General features: G+C 43.7%; 1 protein-coding gene across 3 annotated transcripts in view; it reads right to left on the bottom strand.

Moving 5' to 3' along the window:
- Window positions 1-3,948: 3,948 nt before the first annotated feature.
- ROPN1 (rhophilin associated tail protein 1) overlaps window positions 3,949-21,536 on the bottom strand; it is a 29,869-nt gene continuing 12,281 nt past the window's right edge. The window contains exons 3-7 of one of the 3 annotated variants that reach the window (XM_040621344.1): window positions 16,430-16,557; window positions 12,337-12,454; window positions 10,937-11,098; window positions 5,129-5,304; window positions 3,949-4,650 (exon numbers count right to left, since the gene is read on the bottom strand). In XM_040621344.1, coding sequence (XP_040477278.1) covers window positions 4,584-4,650; window positions 5,129-5,304; window positions 10,937-11,098; window positions 12,337-12,454; window positions 16,430-16,545 — 639 coding nt within the window. In that variant the 5' untranslated portion in view covers window positions 16,546-16,557 and the 3' untranslated portion in view covers window positions 3,949-4,583. Of the gene's footprint in view, window positions 4,651-5,128; window positions 5,305-10,936; window positions 11,099-12,336; window positions 12,455-16,429; window positions 16,852-21,536 lie in introns of those variants that run through there. The other 2 variants (XM_040621345.1, XM_040621346.1) reach the window with 2 other exon arrangements.

Below are 21,536 nucleotides of genomic sequence, written 5' to 3' on the forward strand. Positions count from 1 at the left end.
GCCCACCAGGGAGCTCAGTCTCATGACCTTGATATCATGACCTGAGCCAAAATCAAGAGTCTCATGCTTAACTGACTGAGCCACCCAACTGCCCCTGGTTTTTCTTGTTTTTTAATGTAAACATTTATAGCTATACATTTTCCCCTGAGCACTACTTTCACTATATCCCATAAGTTTTGTTATGTTCTGTTTTTTTCATTTGTTTCTAAGTGCTTTCTAATCTCTTGTGATTTCTTTTATGAGCAATTGGTTAAGAGTATGTTGTTTAATTTCTACAAATTTGTGACCTTTCTGGTTTTATTTATGATTTCTAACTTCATCTTGTTGTAGTTGGAGAAGATACTTTGTGTGATAGTCTACCTTTTTAAATCTATTGAGACCTAATTCATGGCCTAACATCTGGTCTATTCTGGAAAATGTCATTTGGTTTGAAAACGATGTATATGCTGTTGTTGGTTAGGATGTTCTGTATATGAGTTAGATTTACTTGGCTTATTGTGTTACTTAAGTCCTGTATTTATCTTCTAATTGTTGTATCTAATATTGAAAGTGGGATATTCATGTCTCCAACTATTATTATATGGCTGTTTATTTCTCCCTTCATTTCTGTCAGTTTTGCTTTATATATTTTGGCGGTCTGTTATTAACGGTTATTCAGGACTCAGCCCTCTGAGCCTGATATGGAACTTTAGGTCCCTCTAGTGTCATGGTTAGTGACTCTGCCTGGTCTAGGCAATGTTTTATAATTTAAAGCATTGGGCCAATGGCTTTTCCCATTGGCTCACTTCTGAATCGTGAAAGTCTCTGTTCATGTTAACTAAGTTCCAGTTTATAGAAAACAACTAAAGTTGCAAAGTATATGAAAATCTAAAAACACAGTTAGGGTTTATAGCCAGGATACAAATTTCAAAAAGAAAGCAGCTGTGGACTGAATTATAAATTAAACACTGGAAGAATGAGCTCAGTTCTGCTTAGGAAGATCCCAGGCTGCCCTGTTGCTTTTCCTGAAGCCATTCGGTGCCTTTTGGAATTATGCTTAACCTAAGGGTTCTTAACCTTTTTTGATCATATACAAATTTGATAATTTGCTAAAAGTTTTCTATTTCCTTTTCATACCTAATTTAAAACCAACTTTTCACATGTGATTGTCCAGCTCCTTCTGTTGCCAGGCCCTGGTGATCTTGGATGTTGGTTAACTAAGGATAGTTAGAGAAACTACCTGATTGAACAGTATCAAGGACAGAAAGGACATAAAGCACGGAGAACATGGAATTGAGCCATAATCTTTGCATTTCCCACTGAAGCTTTAAATGTATATGCAGTCTTCACTTTAATCAAAATATCTTAATTTAGTAAAGAAAGAGCCCACTTCTTTTTCTTTATAAAATCTCGATTTTATTGCTTCCTGAATGTTTTTCTTTTTAAAGGAGAAATATAAACCATATCTTACAGGAGTCTCAGGTTGACAGCTTAACTGAGGTCATACTAGGATTCAAATATTTTTCTCTTTTTTCATGTCATAATAGGAAGGCCAATGGATGGATCCGACAAGGGTCTATTAGCAGCAAGGACCAAGAAAGCCCCTTTGGAATGAGCTCATCATAAGGAAGAAACTGTTGGTTTGGCACAATGTGCCAGGTTTGAGGGTCAAGTGTGATTAGAACACACATAGTGTCGGTCACTAATTGCCCTGCAGCCCCTACTGACTTGTGCCTGACCCAAGGAAAGAAACAATTGTGATGAAAATGCTAAACTTTTGTTTTATCAAACTCTCTGAAAGGCATCGTAGCAGATGTTGGTGGTACCCCATATGCAAATGCCTTCAAAGGCTGCTTCTCGTAAACCCCGGCGACTTTCTACCTGAGAGCATTTTTCCTGCAGCAAAAGGAGCAAGCTCAGGCCTTAAGCCAGGCAAGCTGGAAATGCCAGTAAGTTAATGCCTCTGGAAACAACCCTCAGCCAATGACAGATGGGAAGTTGGTGAGGAAGCAGCCGGTAGCCTATGATGAAGAGCTTCCGCATCCCTCAGGTTGAGATAATTCTTAGATGTGTTCTACTGTGTCTCCTGGAGTCCTCCAGCATGACTGGGCTTTAGGGATAAGTGGCTTGATAACACACTGTCTATTGGCTGTCTTTCCATCACTTTATTACTTTTCCTACTCCCTTTCTACTCGTCCTGGGATTGCCTCCTAAATAAACTACTTGCACTTAATCCTTATCTCAGAGGCTGTTTCTGGGGAGAAACTGCTAAAAAAGGCTTTGAGCAAACAAGGCACCCAAGCTTGGAGTCCGACGGACCTGGATTCAAACTCTGTCTCACCAGTGGCAGTGAACAACTTAATTTCTCTAAGGCTGTTTCTTCGTCTATAAAATGGGGAGAATAATATTGACTCTACAGGGTCAGGTTGTAAAGAAAATTTTGACAATGTATATAAATACTTGTGCATAGGGGCTGCACATAGTGCTTAATACATGCTGGCAATGCTCATCGATACCATCTTTATAATACTGTGAATGCAGCGCGGCACAGGCGGAGGTCAAAGCTGGTTTTCACCTTCGGGATGACCTCTGAAGGAGGCTGATTTGGCAGATGTGCTACAGAGGCTGTCTCTGAGGAGCAGCTGGGGTTTAGCAGTCTCAGTGGCTTAGAGGAAGCATTGCCATGGGCGAGCCAGGGCAGGACAGGAAAATGGCGGACATCATGTGGTGGTTTAGAAGACGAGCAGGTGGCACTGCCAGTTGTGCTGAGTTTCAACCGGTGGCCGCAGCGCCATCAGTGACTTCGTATCTGGGTCCACTGTTCCCGCTGATGGCTGTGGTTTCATTAGCCTCGCTCTTGAGGGATTATGCTCAGGGCTACGGAGGTTGAGTTTCTGGTTTCAATCTGTTTTCTCAAACATACAAAGGCCCCTTCTGCTTCTATAATGTTTATGACCTTAACTTGATGTTTTAAGGCCTTTCAAATTGGGGTTATTTCCTCTGCTCCCCTTCACTCCCCACCCCCAGGCAAGATCATATTGGAATTCTCTGATGACAGTGAAAGAGAAATGGAGAGACTGGGGCAGGTTGAAGGATTTCACTCACTCTCTAACCCCAATTAATTCCAGTGCCAGGATTCACCTGCAGGGCTGCAGCCTTTTCCAACAACCGAAGGTACCAGAGTGGGTATCAATGACAGGCTGCTTTGGCTAAGATGGCAGACAGCAGGGGGAACTGGTTATTGCCCAACCCCTGCAGGTGTGACCAGATGACCAGGGCGGGTAGCACGTGTTTCAGCTCTATTTAGTACTTCACTCTAGGCCAAATTAAAGGACCTCTGGTGACGTCCCTTCACAATATTCTTTTACTGATTTAGCACTAAGAGATGAATTTCTCCCCAATTCAGAAGGAAGATACGTGTAAAGGAAAAGGCACGTTAACATGATTCTTATACAAAAACAACTTTCAAGAGAGAAGAGTATCAGAGAGAGAAGGAATTCGGCAACCTTGGCACACCCGGCCTTGAGAACAATAACCTCACAGCCTGTTCTACTCATCTGCTTCCTCGAAGAAAGAAAAATCTTTCAGTGACCTTGTCAGAGGTCTTAAGCTCATGCAGGGCAATCCTCAAGAGGGTCCCGTTACATCTGTGTATGGTGTCAGAAAAGTCTGCTGACATTGCCACCTTAATACTGATCTCTGTAACACATTATGGTACCCCCCAGAGTGATTTGAATTAAAATGATTTGAGTTCAGGGGTGCCTCGGTGGCTCAGTCAGTTAGGGGCAAGCTCAGGTCATGATCTCAGGGTCATGAGGTTGAGCCGCTGGTCAGGTTCTATGCTGGGCATGGAACCTGCTTAAGATTCTCTCTCTCCCTCTGTTCCCCCCACCCCGTGTGTGTTCTCTCTCTCAAAAAAAAAAAGTGATTTGAGTTTATGTCTTGTCTTCATGTTAGACAGTGAGTTCATTGAAGGCAGAATTCAGATATGATTTATTTGTATATGCCCAGAAGCCAGCATAGTTCCTAGCTGGGGTTGCCAGGTTTAGCATGAAAACAAAACAATACTGAAAAGTTATTTGCTTATCCAAAATTCAAACGTCACCGAGTGTCCTGTATTTTATTTGGCAACCTATTCCTCGCAGATAGCTGACCTCAACAAATATCAGTGAGTGAGTGACAAGCATCATACCAACAAATGGAGAACTGAACTGGTAAAAATGTGGATTGACTATGTAAAAGATACTCGTCTAAGTTATGCTTAGCAATCACAAAACCTCCAAACTGTGTCTGGTTGACATGCTACCTGTGAAAATCTCACAGCCTGGCTTTGACTTGAGAGACATTTTCTACCCGTGCTTGGTTAGCCACTTTCAGTCAGTGTCCATGTGGGAAGGATACGCATCTTCCGTTAATGTAGGTGTTTTGTTCCAACAATGTTACATCTTAATTCCACACATTTCTGGGTTCATATGTTTGCCTAATTGTTTATTAGTGCGGACCAGTTGTACAAGAAAATTGACTTTGGATGGTGCGTGGGGTTCAGTCATTCTGAAGCACAATCATCTCTGTTATCTTCCTTTAAAATGGCCAGAACTGTGCTTTTACTCCAGCCGAACCCTCGGGTTTTGGGTAAAGTCATTGACTTTGATTAAACCATCAGGACCAATTCTGTTTGGGAAAAATATGTATCCGGGGTTAGTTCGCCGAACAATCAGTCTTAAGAAAGACAGTATATTAACTCTCCCACTCCAAGTGACGTCTGTGTGGCTCCTGCCCTCATCGCCCTCTTTTTCTCTTGGCAGCCTGCGTCTCCTCCTCCACCACTACCCTACTGGTAAACCTGAGCCTGAGTCAGTCACCCGGAGGGCTTGCTAAGACGCGGATGCCTGGGTCCCACCCCTGAGTTTGTGATTGGGTATTTTCAGGCGGCAGCCTGAGAAGTAGCATTTCCAACTCATGACCAGAATCACTGTCCTATATCATTCTTCCCTGCCCTTTCCCCTTCTCTTTTGGGTCCTTAGTTCTTGCTCTTCACAACATTTCTCTGTCCCCAGAGCAGTATAACATAGTAACCTCACTGTATCATGGGCTGCTAGGTTTGTTTTCCCCATATTCTTTCCCTTCTGCTGGGTAAAAGTTTACTTACACTTCCTGTTCAATGTAGCTCAGCATTCGGCTGACATGGGAGGCAGAGATCTCCCCATCGACCTCGGCAATATATGTGTAGAGGAACTGGAACGTGCTAAATGGGATCCGGGGAGGTCCACCGTCATGGTCAGATGATAACACTTCGCACACTATTTTGAGAGTTTTGGCAATGGTCTATAAAGCCATAAGATAAAACGAGAAAGTCACTATTCCAAACTAAATTCCTAAGATCAGTTTAAAGATTTTATTTATTTATCTGAGAGAAAGAGAGAGCACTTGCCCATGTGCAGGAAGGGGAGGAAGGAGGGCAGAGGGAGAGGGAGAAACAGACTCCTGCTGAGCAGGGAGCCCTGGGTGGGGGGGCTCAATCCCAGGATCCAGAGATCACGACGTAAGCCGAAGGCAGAGACTTAACAGATCCAGGCACCCCCCTAAGATCACTTTCCATACAAGAAAGAAAACAAAAATATTGCTCTCATAAGATGAAGTGGGAATGATGTAATATTCTGGAAAGCTTGAATTTTTTACACCCAAATGTCATTTAATTTCATCTAAAAAATATTGATGTACTGGGTGTCTTTCTTTTTTCCTTTCCTTTTTTTGTTGGAGGGATACTCTCAAGGAATTAAGTTTATGAACTGCTGAATACTTTAAGATATTTATTACTTTCATCAGAATAACCTCGCTAAAGGAGAATTTGATTTAACATTCTGAAAAATTAAAATTATTTCGCATTCTTATTGCTCTCCAGTCTTACCTCTGAAGAGTTGAGGTAATCAGTCTAGCTCACGTGCTCCAGCCGTACTCGGAGCAACGCCTCAATAGGGGGAAGGAGGGGGAAGAAGGTCAGCCCTGGGAAGACAGGAGTCCCAGATACAGCAAAAGTGACACTGAACGTTAAAACCAGTTCTTCTAAAACACATAGATCCATCTAATCAGAACACCTAGTATTTTATATGCCGTAACATTCACCTTGTTGCTGGGAAAGAACGAGGAGATGATGGGTGCCGGAAGGTTTATGGTGTAAGAACAAACACTCCTTACAACGAAAACATTAGAAGATCATGTTCAGAATTAGGTTTTACTCACCTCTGTCTTTCAGGAAACCTCCTCTTTATATACAGTTCACAAGTGAAAGAGTTGTGAAATCACGGGGGTAAAGGAAAGAAGTGATTTGAAGAAAGGATTGTTTACTGCTGAGTTAGCAAACATAGGTAGTTTGCCAAAACAGAGGATGCGCAGATTATCCTTAAACACCTTCCAGGGATCAGTGAAAAATGTGTCCTGAGAGGTGAACTGGGTGTGCCGGGGGGAGGGAAAGGCAGCTGCTGTATGTCCCCAGCAGGCTGGCCAGCATTGTTCTTCCTCTGCAGTTGCTGTGGGCTGTTCTGTCCCCCTCCCATCCCCCGAATATAGTGGATGTCTACAGGATGCCCCTTTAACTGGTGTGTTACCCAGGGGTGTAAGTGGGGATATATCAGGAGGTATATGAGGATCCTGAATCCACTTGGCCATCTTCCTAAAGAGACAGTTTTACCTGATGACAAGTGACTTAAACATTGTTCACAGTAGTTATTAACTTTAATTGATTCAGTATTTAAATCTTTTTTCTTTACATTGATAAACATTGCTATTTTATGAAATGGAATCATCAGTGTCCACGAATTTTAAAATGATAAACCACATTGTGTCAAAGAGATTTTGGGATTGCAGCAGGCTACTTGCATGGACTCTCTCCCACCCTTGGGAGTCCTCACCTGGAAACTGATGTGAAGCCCTGTCCGTGGCAGCATGCCGGGCGCCTCCAGGAAGGAGGGTGAGCGGCAGGCATGCCAGAGACTGGGCAAGAGGCTGTCGGTGACATGGAGGGGCACGTGCATGTCGTGAGGTCAGCAGGACGGGCGGTTTGGGTACATTTGCAAGCAAGAGTGCAAAGAACTCCAGCATCTCCACTCATAGCTCATCCTCTCTGCTTCTCTTTCTTAAAAATTCCCTACTGCCTTTTGTTCTGCTGTTCTCTTCCTGCAGGCTCGCCCAGATTGGGCTGCTGTTAAGGGCTGAACTGTGTTCACCCAAAACTCCTACGCTGAAGCCCTAATCCCAGTACCTCAGAATGTGATTATATTTGGAGATAGGGCCATTGAAGAGGTAATCAAGTTAAAATTAAGTCATTAGAGTGTGCCCTAAACCAATAGGACTGCTGGCCTTACAAGAAGAGGAGATTAAGACACAGAGACACCAGATACATACATACCCAAAGGGACAGCCATGTGAGGAAGCAGAGAGGGGCGCCTGGGGGGCTCAGTCCGTTAAGTGTCTGACTCTTGGTTTCTACTCAGGTCATGATTTCAGGGTCTTGTGATCAAGCCCCTTGTTGGGCTCAGAGCTCAGTGAGGAGTCTGCTAAAGTTTCTCTCTCCCTCTCCCTCTCCCCCTGCCCATCCTCACTCGTACTTTCTCTCAAATAAATAAATCTTAAACAAACAAACAGGGAGACAACAGTCATTTACAAACCAAGGGCAATGGCCTCAGACACCTTAATCTCAGACTTCCAGCCTCCAGGACTGTGAGAAAATACATTTCTGGTGTTTAAGCCACCCAGTGTGGGGTGCTCCGTCTGGCAGCGCTACAAGGTAATACGGGTGCTTTCTACTCTAAACAGTATCTTTTGTTAATCATTCAAACGCAAACCTCAAAGTTCCATTGTCCTCATAACATTTTAAAATATTTTAACAAAATATTTTATTCACGGATGAATGGATAAAGAATTCTCTGGACTAGAGCTTTTTGGAAAACTTAAGTAAATTTAAAGTAAACAAGGATCTGTATTTTGTTGCACGAGATGTTTTGGTCCGGTAGGGATCCACTTCATAAAGAGAGCCTTTAAGAATCTTCTGAGACTCACGAACTCAGAGGTAAAAGCCTCAGGAAGTGAATTATTTGCTAACAAAACACATCCTTCCTTCCAGTGAACACAATCTTCCTTTTCTAGCATCAGTACCAGTGGAACAGGAGGGAATATAGGCTAGTCTAGAGAAAGGAGTGCTGAGAGGGAAGAGGGATACAGGTCTGCATGCCACAGCCTTTGAATCCTGGGTGTAGACTGGGAGAGCTCAAGAAAGCCCCTGCCATTAGACAAAACGAGGGACCTGGCTTTTCTAAATGGCCACAGATCATGGCTGGCTGGTGAACTGGCAAAGGAAGGAGGAATTCTTGGGCTGCCTCTAAGGATATATGATTTTTTTAAACAATTTTATTCATTTTTTGAGAGAGAGAGAGCATGAGCAGGGGGAGGGGCAGAGGGAGAGGGAGAAACCCCTGGGATCAAGTCCTGAGCCGAAGGCAGATGCTTACCTGACTGAGCCGCCCAGAAGCCCTAAGGGTATATGCTTTAACTAGAATGCAAAGCCTCCACCAGACGTTGACACCCTGTACCTCCACGCTTAAATTCCCAGCAACAGGGGCACCTGGGTGGCTCAGTCGTTAAGCGTCTGCCTTCAACTCAGGGCGTGATCCCGGCGTTCTGGGATCGAGCCCCACATCAGGCTCCTCCGCTAGGAGCCTGCTTCTTCCTCTTCCACTCCCCCTGCCTGTGTTCCCTCTCTCGCTGGCTGTCTCTCTCTGTCAAAATAAATAAATAAAATCTTTAAAAAATAAAAATAAAAATAAATTCCCAGCAATAGTCCAACATGAAACAGATGGGTATAATGGGCCTGGTTCCTGATTTTATTTACAGACCAGCCCTTCAGGCTGACCACACCTCTATGTGTTCTATGATGTTGGGATGATGAGGGGTGCAGTCGGATCCCTCAGGACCTCACTGTTCTCCAAAGCCACACCTGAGGGTGTCTCAGTGGAAGTAGAGAAGGCAGAATAGAATCTCAGACTGTTAGAGATAAAAGAACTTTGTGGAACATCTAATCCAACCTCCTCGTTTTGGAAGGGAGGTAGAAAGATACAATTCACCTCATGGTTTCCCCTCCCCAGTGTCGGAGACAGACATACCACAGTAAAACTAGCAGCTGCTCTGCGAGCTCAGCAGAGGGAGGAGTGGAATTTAGTATTCCGTAGTCACCTTTGGTTACTACAAGGTGTGTGGACAAGGAGAGGACTCACACATCTCACAACGTGGTGAGGGTCTGTGAAGTAGACCACTGGAGCCAGGGAGCAGATGAGGGCAACCTGAAAGGGTTCAGAGGGGCCCTCAGAACGTGCCAGAATGGCGATGAGCCAGGGGGTGGGGGGCACTGTGCTGTGAGAGAAAAGGACTTAGGCTGCATGCAGCTGGGACCACACAGACAGTATTTATTCCCATGGATTTCCAAGGACCAAGAGATGTGGGAAACCCTTTGCTTGGTGGCTCTGCGGTCCTTGAGTCACCATTTCCCTCTTACACACTCTGCTGCCGTCTTGAAGAGTGGAGTGGTGTGGAAAAATCTGAGAAACTGGGCATTTACCTCGAAGCTGTTTCCAGTACTGCATCAGACTAAAATTCCTGGATAGAATTGAATTCACTTATTTTCCTACTCAGCCCTTTGTGGGTGGGAGGTTAAGGAAGATCAGAACTAACTACTGATAAAGGATGCTCTCACCTCCCCACCCCAGACATCTCTGCATGTTGAGTAAATTCGTGACCCTATGAGAATTTAATAAAATGTGTCCATTTTTAATTTTTCCTCCTGGACTTCCCCCAATCTTGGGGGCTATTTCCACAGAAGCGTGATAGTACTGATAGGCAAAACATCTGTCCTGGCTGCATTTTCCTCTCTTCGGAGGAGAGCAATTTATTCACTATATCGTATTACTGTACAGGACAATGAAGACAAAAAACCGTGAATGGCCTCTCCTCTCCTGGTCTCTAAAGAAATGATTATAATGAAAGTTGCAGGGAAAGCCCGTAGGAAAAGTTGAACTAGGTAATGTTTCTCATAACGTTTGTCAGAAACTAAAGTGTCAGATATGCATCCCACGCGTGCTCAAGAAGAAAGAATAAGATAGTGCTTAGATTTGTTCACTGACTGAAGCTACCTTTGTGTATCATTTGCTTTTGGCAGAGGCAATAATTTTCTCATTAACTTTCAAACTTGTCCATATTCCGGAATTTTTGAAAAACCATGTTTCTGATTCATTTTCCTTTAAGCTATTATAACAGTGTTTAGTAAGAGTGCGTCCATATGTAAGATGATACCTAGACCTTTAAATATCTATATGAACTGGATGCAGTAGCTTTTTCTTTAAAACAGAAAGATTCCTTTTCCAATTGTAAATCAAGCCAAATTTAGAAAAGGCATGAATTTGTATGAGCATCCTACATCCATGATGATGTCGTAACTGTAAGTCTGGAAATAGCCTCATTTCTCCTTTCCTGCTCTCTCATCTCTGATTTTTGTATCCAATTATGCTTATCAAATAGTAGTTTTCTGAAAGGCTGCACCTCTTCTTTAAAGGCTCTGTTGGTATATCTTCTAGGTGTCTGGAACCCAAGTATAAGCAAATCTGCAGCTTGGTTATCTTTAGGAATAGGAGTGGAGCGGGAACGGAAATAAATCTGAGGACAATGATTGAAATTCATAAATAATCCAGAAGCCACATTCTAGTAAACTCTCCCCAGAGTCTGACGACTGTTTCCCCCTCTCTCCTCCTCCCCCCTACTTCTGGCTGAGGAGCAGAGGAATGACCTGATTCACAGAGGAAGGGATGTAGACAAGACAGGCACACTCGTCCTTAGCCCAGGAGACGGACTGTGTGTACAGAGGCCCAGACAGAGCTTTTCCCGTAAGGAGCAAAAAGCAGTCGAGCTCACTTACAACTCCAAGAGAACTGCAAGCAAGAGCTAAAAACTTCAGCCACTCAATCTCCTCCGTGAAGCGGCCCACATTCATCACACTATTAAACAGATCTGTTGGGAGACTCAGCACTTTCCACATCTGGGCCAGCTCATCTGCATGGATGATCAGTCTGCCAGCAACCTGCAGGCCAGGGGACAGATGACAGACAGAGAGGGAGGGACAGGATGACAGAATGCCCGGAGAGACACGGCCCAGCAAGGTCTGCGTTCTCCCAGCCCGCAGCAGGGGGTTTGGTGGAGGAGTTGGGATCAGGGGAGGACGCTGGCGGTTCTCTCTGCAAGGCCAGAGAAATATTCAGTGCAGTGTTAAGCATGCTGAGGTATAATTCATTTTAGCTCTAGATGTCAAAATTACAGGGAAATAATATCTTTGTATTACTTTTTAATTTTTTTCTGATGCTTTTATTGTCTTCTCTTTTATCCCTAGGTTGTCGCTATTAGACAGATAGGGCAGCCTAAAAATGAAACCAAGGGGCAGAGGACTTGTCTGAGACCACTCATCAGTGGTTCTGTGGAATTCTTTGCACTAGACTTCAAATGCAACCCTCATGCTTTTCCAAGAATAATATGGGGTCTGTGGTCTGGATGCCTAATATTGCTTCGTCCCAAGTATGTCAGGTCTCTGCCACGTCTGTTGCATAAGGGGCTTGGAGGAAGGGAACAAATAGCCAGTTGTTGGCCAACAATGTGATAAGGCTACCGATGCCCCAATGAAGCATACGCCTTCCCTGGCCCTCTGATTCTGGGGAAATGCTAAGCCTCTGGGAGCAAGGTGTTTGGCTGTCAGCCCTCAAACACCCCAAACCTCTCTGTCATGGTTTTTTAAAGCAGAGTATGGTGGTGCTAAACCATAGCCCCCGGGAACTGGCCAGACTACAGCTTTCTCAAGTCAGACCTTCCTCATCCACTCACTGGAAAGCTCCCAGAGTGATGTGGCTGTGGAGAGCGCCAGGATTTTCCCTAAAAGCGAGGCTATGTCTGCACCTGGAATAACTGGGGGACTAAATTATGTCCCTCTCCAAAGTGTGGCTGGCATGATGTTATGGTCTTGATCAATAAGGGAGACATGGTCAAGAGACTGTGGATCTGTGCTTTTCTGGGGAGAAGGGATTAGTATTGAATTGATCCCTGGACATTCTGCCACTTCAGGGAAATCTGAGATGACCCCACTAATAACTCAGCTTACAGCCTATTTCAATATCATTCCTATTTCCCCCAGAAATTTACTTTCATGGTTTAGTGAATTTTATGATACCGAGTAGCCAGCTGGCTGGCTGGGGGATGGTAGGCTTTTATCTGTACCCACCTGGCCTCGGCATTGCCCCATCCTCCCCCCTGATGCCGTGGTACAGCCCTTACCCGAGAATGCAGGATCTTTAACAGCTCAGGTGTAAGCTCTGCCCAGTTAGACAAAGCCATTCGCTCAGACTGCTCTCTCACCGGAGGAATCTCTCCACGGGACATAGCCCCGAAATAACTACAAGAAAAAAAGTTAGGGGGTGGGGAGACCATCCTACACTCCAGTGGCCTCTGGCTGTTTTGAGAACCCCCTCCCCTTTTTCTTGAAGGAAGGGGATGGAGGAAAGAACATTTGTTAGGGGCTTCTATATGCCAGACACTTTGTTTAGTTCATTTTGTTTAGTTCATTTAGTTTATTTAGTTAAGTTTAGCTCGTTTATGCACAGGAAAAGCCTGAATGTATTACATGCCACTCAAGGTATAAAGAACACTTAGGGTGTAAAAAGATTTGTTTGTCTCTAAGGATGAGGAATAATCAATAAAAATTTTGGTATGGAATTCCCTGAAGCATATTGAGTCTGGGATTTTTTTCCCTGTCACCCCTCCTAAGTGTTTTATATACACACGTGTGTGTGTGTATACACATACACATATACATACACACACATACATATATATAATAGGAGATATAGAATATATATTATGCATTATATAGAAGATAATATATTATATATGACATATATACACATAATACATATGTAATACATAATATAACAGTAATTTGTGTTTCTCCTATCATATCTATTATATAGAATACATATAATTATATAATACATGATATGTACTTACATGTATGTACATACACATACATATATACATAGATTATATGTATTGTACACATTATATATTATATAACATATACATATTATATATATGTATATACACACACACATCTATATAATAGGAGAGAGAAAAAGAATACTGTTATTTTAAATTCTCTACTTTCTTTTACAGAGGAAGAATCCTGGTACCTGGAGGAACTGTTTTTCAAACATAAAATCTTTATTTTCAGTAACATGGTTATTGACATACTTAAAGCTGATTATTAGGTCGTGCGTAATATGTAATACATAATCTTGGTAGTGGGTAATCTAGGTAGTGGGTAATATGTAATCCTGGTAATATGTCATATGCAATCTTGGAAAAAAGTTGGAAGAGCACTAAAGTGACTTGTACAAGAAAGGGGAGGAGAAGGGAGGTGCTCTTGGGGTGAGCCCAGGAAAGGTTTCCAGTTTGATGTTGTGAGGCTTGGCCTTCAAGCGGGAAGAGAGAGAAGGGCACTGAGGGAAGCTCAGGTGAGAAGACAAGCCACGGAAGGGTTGAGATGATCTTATGTGGGGTGTGTGAAGTAAAACTCTTCTCTATCTTTCCTCAACAATTTAAATAAAATCTGCCTGTTCACTGATGTTTTGTGGAGTGGACTTAGGGTGCAATGTGGAAAAAATGCTGAGTCCTATTTCAGGGTTGGTTTTAGATACAAAGGACTGGGGTACCTGGGGCTCTGTCAGTTAAGCATCCCGCTCTTGGATTCGGCTCAGGTCCTGATCTCATGGCCCTTGGGACTGAGGCCCATGTTGGGGTAGTCTGCTTGGATATTCTCTCCCTCTGCCCCTTCCCTCACTCTCTCTCAAATAAATATATCTTTTTAAAAAAAGATAAAAAGGGCTGCCTGTAGCAGGGAATGGACATAAGCAGTTGACATGTGGGTCACCAATGCTATTCGGAAGGGTCTGTCTCCATCAAAAGCCTTGTTATTAGCTATCCCTGGATCACATGGCTCTGCCCCTCTCTGCTTTAGTTTTCATGAATACATATTTTCATTCTTTTCCTCCAGATCCAGGTAGTATAAAAAGAGTAATGGAGGGAATTTCGTAGAAGCCCATATTAGGGTCAAGGCATACAATGATGGGGATGAACCCCTGCCTGTCTCTATGCCACAGAGCAATGCAAAGCGAAAGTTACGAGGACCAAAACAATACCTTCCAGGTACCCCTTGGAGGTCAGCAGCAGGGAGGGCAGAAGAAATACTGCTGGACACCTTTTGCCATATGTGTGAGCAATTTCCACAGACGGATCAGTGTTGAGGTAGGTGTGGGTTCAGGGCGACAACAGGAGTGGGCTGTAGAAACTTGAGTGGCATAAACGGGAGAGACAGAAACACAGCACCTCCTTTAACAGAAGTGACTGCCCAAGTAGAGAGTGATACTCAGCAGCCATGTCTTTGGACTTTTTAGCCAAGTTGGTGAGCAAATGTGGAAATGAGGCTGTAGTCATGGATTTAGTACTCTGTGGCGCTTCATTTGCAATGAACAATTCCACGGTTGTTCACGTATATTACAAATCCGTGTGGTCGCACAGACCACAAGACAAGTTCATGTCCCGCTGATGTCTGGGAGGTGATTTCTTCACTGGCAGCACATATGCAGGGACATTCTTGCTTGTGATGAATTAAGCACATGTTTTGTCTTGGAGAAACTTTGTGGAGTTTCTAAAGTGCTACAGGCTTGTGAGTCTCATAAAACCATCTGATAAATGCTTTTCGTGTCTGAATAGATGCAGAGTGCTCTCGGGTCATGCTCTCCTTTTTCATTGTAGTTAAACTACAAACTGATTATCCACGGATATCTAAAAAATTTATAGCACATGATACAAAATGGGAGCAAGCCGGCTACAACAGTGGCATGTTTTCTCCCATAAATGTCAGGGACAATTGCAAGAAATGTCATTTTCCTTGTTATAAAGCAGCAGCATAATAAAATGGGGGGTTAAACTATCGTGTAGTATAAAACAAAGTCTGTCTGAGTATGCCAAAAGGAATTCGTCTTCTGATGCCAAAGTGCAGCCTTAGAGATAATATGTAAAATTTAGAATGGAAAACTAAACAGGGTTCATTACTAGCAAAGCAACCCCATTATGTCCCTTTTTACGAGCACCACTGGCTTATTTTCCTTCCATGTGTAAAAGCTTCATCCTGACCCAGCCCAGGAGCAGGAGGGCACTGGCTCAGAGACTGTGAGGCTCCTTGTGGATAACATTCTGTGCCTTCTCAAGGTGTCCACACCTTCTTCCCACCTGCTCAATACACCTCACGCTGAGGACATTCTCCCTTCGCCCAGCCCACCAGCGAGGCTCAACAGCATCTCTGCCTCCGCTTCTCGCACTGAAATGCTACGAAGGAGGTCATCATTAAGCAGTAAAACTAGCCTGACAATGATCCGGGAGCTGTGGTTATTTCCCAACTCCTGCCTCAAGCCCCAGATCCCCAGTTTCAAGCAGGCATGTGTGTCTAAGAAGCAATTTCATAGCTGAGAGGCTTTCTGTGCAAAGCTGTTTGAATCGGGGCCAGCAGCGAGCTCTCGCTGTGTCAGCGCGTTCCACTGAACAGCCTCTGGAGGTCGCTCCTGAAAGGGGGCCCCTGAGTTTGAGGCACAGTGTTTGCAGCCCGACCAGCACGCTCCTCCTGCCCTCAGCGCTCACGTTGCCTCCTCTCTCCAGAGCGCCACGTGCACATCTACATGTTGAGGGAACCGATGAGTTCAAGCAAACACTAAATAACGATTTGCCCAAAGACAAGGTGCAGAATGTCTCCTCCCGTTGGGGCAAGAATGAGCTCGATCGGCAGTGGAGGAAGGTGTCTCCAAAAGGCGCCACCGCAGAGGCGAGCCGGCTGGGACCGAGCGCGCACAGCCCAGCCCGAGGCCTCGGGCCCCGCTCCCCGAGGAGCGCTGCTGCTCTCTAGCGGTGACACCGGAGCCCGGGCCCCGGTTCAGACCCGGGAAGGCCCGCGGGGATGCGGCCCAGCTCCCCGCGCTCCTTTTCCCTGGGACCCGGCAGGGGGGTGCGGGTGCCACCGGGTTGTTGGGGTCTAACTCCTGCTGACGGCCGCAGGACACTTGGCCGATTGCTCTGGCGTCCTATCGTCCAGTCTGGGTCGCTTAGGGCAGGGCGACCCGTCCTCACCCAGTGTGATGTATTTACGTGTGGGGTTTAAAGCACCGAAGCAATAGGAGAGCTGGGCCTCACATGCTCTTCAGTCCCGACCCCCAGGCTGCAGCCATGACAACCTCCTCAGCTTTCCCGAGGACCTCCCCTCCTCCACCCCCCACCTCCACCTCCAGTGGGAACCCGGGGCTGAGGGGAGAAGGGTACGCACTCCGCGGCCCACTGGATGAGGTCCTGCGGCTGGGTCCGGATGGCGGCTTTGGTGAATTGTTTCAGCAATTCCGGCAGCTCCGGGGGGATGCATATTTGTTTATCTGTCTGAGGCATTGATGGGTCGACCTAATGGCAGGGGAAAGAGAAATAAACAAATTGGGAATCTTAGAATCATAAAATGGCAGGAATCCTGGACCAGAGGCCACCCAGCCTCTGTTTGATACTCCCCATACCGGGGGAGTTCACTACCTCACAAGGTGTATGCATTCTATTGTTACACAATCCCGAAGTTAGAGAATGGGCTACTAATCGTTGCTTTTTGTTCCTGTAAATAAAGTCTTTTACATAAAGACCGCACAATACTTCTTCATTTAAAAAGTAGAGATGCCGGGCTCCTGGGTGGCACAGCGGTTAAGCGTCTGCCTTCGGCTCAGGGCGTGATCCCGGCGTTCTGGGATCGAGCCCCACATCAGGCTTCTCCGCTATGAGCCTGCTTCTTCCTCTCCCACTCCCCCTGCTTGTGTTCCCTCTCTCACCGGCTGTCTCTATCTCTGTCAAATAAATAAATAAAATCTTAAAAAAAAAAAAAAAGAAAATACACAGAGATTTAAAAAATAAATAAATAAAAAGTAGAGATGCAAGAAGTAAGCAAAAATATCCCCTAATGATGTCACCCCCAAATATTAGATGTCTCCTTCCAGAATTAGTTCAACAGATATGTGTTTGTATAAATACAAACGGGGTCGTGCACAGCGGCATAATCATGGACATCTTAAACGTCTCTTTCTCTCTCTCTCTCTCTCTCTCTCACACACACACACACACACACACACACACACAACTCTTATGGCAGAATAAGTTGTAGCAAAATTTACTCTGTGAATCCTCTATTATTTGACATTAGGTTATTTCCAAACAAAAAACATTAAACAGCCATTTGGTGAACATCTCTCCTTATACCTGCATGTATTTATCTTTTTTAATTGTAAAAGAGAAAACTTGTACATTTCATTCAAAAAGTTCCAGGACGAATTGAAAGAAAACATAAAAGTCCATAGATATTATACAAACAGCAGATTAAAAGATTTTGTTTGCTGTTAGTAGAGAAAAAGAGACTGGATAATTCAAAAAGCTCCCCATCTTCAAAACACCTATATGTTAGACAAATCCAGCAAACACACCTTTCAGATTAGATTGCCTTGCTGAACTTGGAAGAAAGTGAGGGAAATCTGTAAGTGCCAAATAATGCGAGTAAAGCAGAAACCAGGCTGGTAAGCAAATGAAGAAAGTAAGGGGCAAATGATGCCAGGAACTTGACCCTTGCAGACAAATGATCAGGCAAGTTGCAAACAGACCAGGTCATAGGCCCACAAAAGGTGAACAACTAAACTGCAGGACTCTCTTACTCCCACCCCTAAATCTGAGACCCGCCAAGGTTCACACACCCTCAATGTGAACAGTAAAAATATCTGCCCGCAGGCAGGCGGAAGAACACAGAAATGTGTCTTCACTGTTGCTTCTTGCTGGGGGCAAGATAGTCTCCCATGAGTCTGTTGCCATGAACTAGGTCTAAGTTTTAGATTTATACCCCTGACCTTGTTGGGAAATTCCAAGACAAGAAACTAAAGCAGCTTCAGGTTGGTGGTACTGCATTCTCATTTACTGAATGTTCTTTTATTTGAAGGAAGAAGGGTACAAAGATGTTGATTGATTTTAGACTTTGTAAAAAGTCAAGTATGCATAGCAAAATTTCAAGAGTAATTACTATAAAAATAATATCGCCAGCAAACCAGTAGAATGGAGAAAAGGAATTAAAAACAACGAAAACAACACAACTTGATCAATCCACAAGAAGGCAAGAAAGGAGCAGGGAAAGCGTGGGAAAAGTGGATGGACAACATGATAAGAAGGAATCCATGTCTATCAGTCATCACAATAAAAAGAAAGAGTCTTAAGTGTGGCCATTAAAATGCAGGAATTATCAGACCAGATTTTTAAAAAATCCAATGATGGGCACATCTGAAAAGACCTACGGACACAGAAAGGCTGAAGGTGAAAGATATATGGATAAATAGGCAAATAAAACCACAAGAAAGTTGATGTAGACATGTAATACCAGACAAGAGACGTCAAGGCAAAATGCATTATTAGGAATAAGGAAGGTCAGCACATAATGATAAAAGCTTCAGTTCATTGAGAAGACAGCACAGTTCTCAGTGAGTAGGTTACAGACACCACCTGGGGTGAATCTAGCATTGCTGGACAGAAAGGAACTATACTGTGTAGGGTTACGTATATACGTTATTTATTTATTTAGCGAGCAAGTCCGGGGGAGGGGCAGAGGGAGAGGAAGAGAGAGAATCTCAAGCAAACTCTGCCCTAAGCACAGAGCTTGATGTAGGCCTGGATCCCACGACCCTGAGATCATGACCTGAGCTGAAATCAAGAGTCACACACTTAACCGACTGAGCCGCCCAGGTGCCCCTAAGCATTTTATTTTCTATGTATGAAATACTTCATAGTTTGAAAGGTACCATTACAAATTGATTGTTTCTGATAACTTTTCAATCCATTTTTATATAGCAAAGGGCAGTCCCTCATTTTGCTCATATTGTCTGGAAATATATATATATAATTGTGATTAAATACACATGACAAAATTTACCATCGTAACCACTTTTAAGTGTATGGTTCCGAGGCCTTAAATGCATTCTCATTGGACACCCATCACCACCATCCATCTCTAGCACTCTCCCATCTTCCCAAACTGAAACTCTGTACCCATTCGACAATAATTCTCCATTTCCCCACTCCCTGAGCTCCTGGCAACCACCATTCTGCTTTCTGTATTTATGAATTTGACCACTCTAGGTACTTCATATAAGTAGAATTATACAATATTTGCTCTTTTGTATCTGGCTTATTTCACTTAACATAATGTCCTCAGGGTTCACTCATGCTGTAGAGTGTGTCCGATTTTCCTTCCTTTTTAAAGCTGAATACTATTCCATTGTATATATATACCACATTCATCTGCCGCTGAACATTTGGGTTGTGTTTGTCTCTTGGCTGTTGTGAATAATGCTGCTATGCTGGGTACACAAATATCTTTTCAAGTCCCTGCTTTCAACTCTTTTGGGTATATACCCAGAAGTGGGATTGCTGGATCAGATGGTAATTCTATTTTTGATTTTTTGAAGCAGTGCCATACTGTTCTTTAAAGTGGCTGCATGTTTGGACTGTTTGTATATATTTTGACAAAATCTTTTAGTTGTGCAATTGTTTATTTCTGTTCTAAATGTTAAAATGGCCTTATATAAATTAAAAGATGGCCTAACCCTAGTTAACTAGGCTTCCGGGATAACAATAACAATGATAATCCTTGGTTAGGACAGAGCAAATTGAAGCAAAGCCTTTACCCCATGCCTCTTCTAAGAACATTCTGTGATCTCTCTCCATTTTTGGCCAATCTCTGGTAAGCTCTCTTTTTCTCAAGGATCAGTCCTTCTTTAACCTCTTGCAATTCTTTCTGTTCTCACCACACCATTTTCCCCTTAAAAGTCATCAATTACATCTATTAACTTCTGGTCTGTGTCAGATACTATGTTAAGTATTCTGCATACATTTTCTCATTTAATCCTCAAAATATCGCTATGAGATAGATTCTATTATTACCATTTTTCAGATGACGAAACTGAGAGAGAGAATAAAACTTTGGAAATGACACATAGCCCATAAGTGGCAGAGGCAGGATTTGGACACACATAGTCTGACGCGGGAGGTGGCCTGTTAAACATGACTGTCCTTTCCTTCTTGAGGCTTTCTTTTCCTTTGATGGCAGGTACCTTTCTTGTTTTTCTATTTTCCTTCGCACTCCTCCTCTGTCACCCTAACTTTTTTCCTCTTTCCTCAAGTTAAGCACGAGTTTGCAATCTTCCCAGAGCTCAGTCTTCAGCATTCTGAGCTTATGTCTCTCTGACACTGTTTTTGGAGAGCTCACATCCTCTCGTGGCTTCATCCACCACAAAATGGTGTTGATTATACTTGTTCTTCTGTCCCTGACCTCTCACCTGTGCATTTGTGGTTCACTTCCTACTGCCTCCTGGGCACATCTCCACTAAAATTTATTCTCCATCTCCCAACGAAGTCCCCTTCCCAAATTTGTATCTGAACATCATGCCCCTATTTTCTCAGTCATTTGGCCTCAAAATTTGGGGCCATCCACTCTCTTCAACCTGTTGAATCTCAGGAAATTCCATGGATATTTCCTTTGAAATGTGTCTCCAATTCATCCCTTCCTCTCTATTTCTACTCCTTTTCTACTGTTCAGCCCCTCACCACCTACTGGCAGCCTCCTGACCGGGATGCCTGTCTCAGGTCATTCCCTGGTCTATTCTGAGTGTATCCAGATCTATTTGCTATGCTGCTGTTCATAGGTCAGAGAGCCCTGTTCACAAAATGGCAATCATATCCATCCTGACTTTCAAGGTTCTCTGTCATTTACACACAACTTTAAATTAGAAATTTTCTGCTAGTATTTACCAACACAAATTTCCAACACGTAGTCTACTCTGGCATCCTTCCAATTCTTCCAGATTATATATCTGAAGGTTGGCACTTGCTCATCCATTGTTAACAGAACTCTATCTTGCTTTTCTATTTCCCTCAGGATGCTGCTAATTCTGGCTGCTGTATTTGAAGTGCTCTCTTTTTTTCCCATCTATTCACACTCTACACACGCCTAAGCTTCATCGTGAGTCCTAGTATGCCATCGGTCTTCCTAGAAAACTCGGGAATCATCAAATATTTTTTGTAATACACACTTTACCATTTCATCCCATTCTGCCTTTTACAGATCTCTACAGCTGAGCTGTCCACAGTGGCCATGGCAGAATGGGTTACAGGTGTCTCCAGGAGAGATCGATGGTTGTAAACTTTTTATAGTGATACAAAATTTACAACCATTTTACAACCATTCACTGATTTATAACAGTTGAAATTATATTCGGAAACAGTTTGGCTCAGTCAGTAAACTTCCAGATTTCAGTAATTATTGTTTTTGTGCTTAAGGTTTTCTGTGTAACACCTGCCAGAGGAGATGCTTG

The sequence above is a fragment of the Ursus maritimus genome, unplaced genomic scaffold, assembly GCF_017311325.1.
Source record: "Ursus maritimus isolate PB19 unplaced genomic scaffold, ASM1731132v1 scaffold_4, whole genome shotgun sequence".
NCBI classification, from domain to species: domain Eukaryota; kingdom Metazoa; phylum Chordata; class Mammalia; order Carnivora; family Ursidae; genus Ursus; species Ursus maritimus.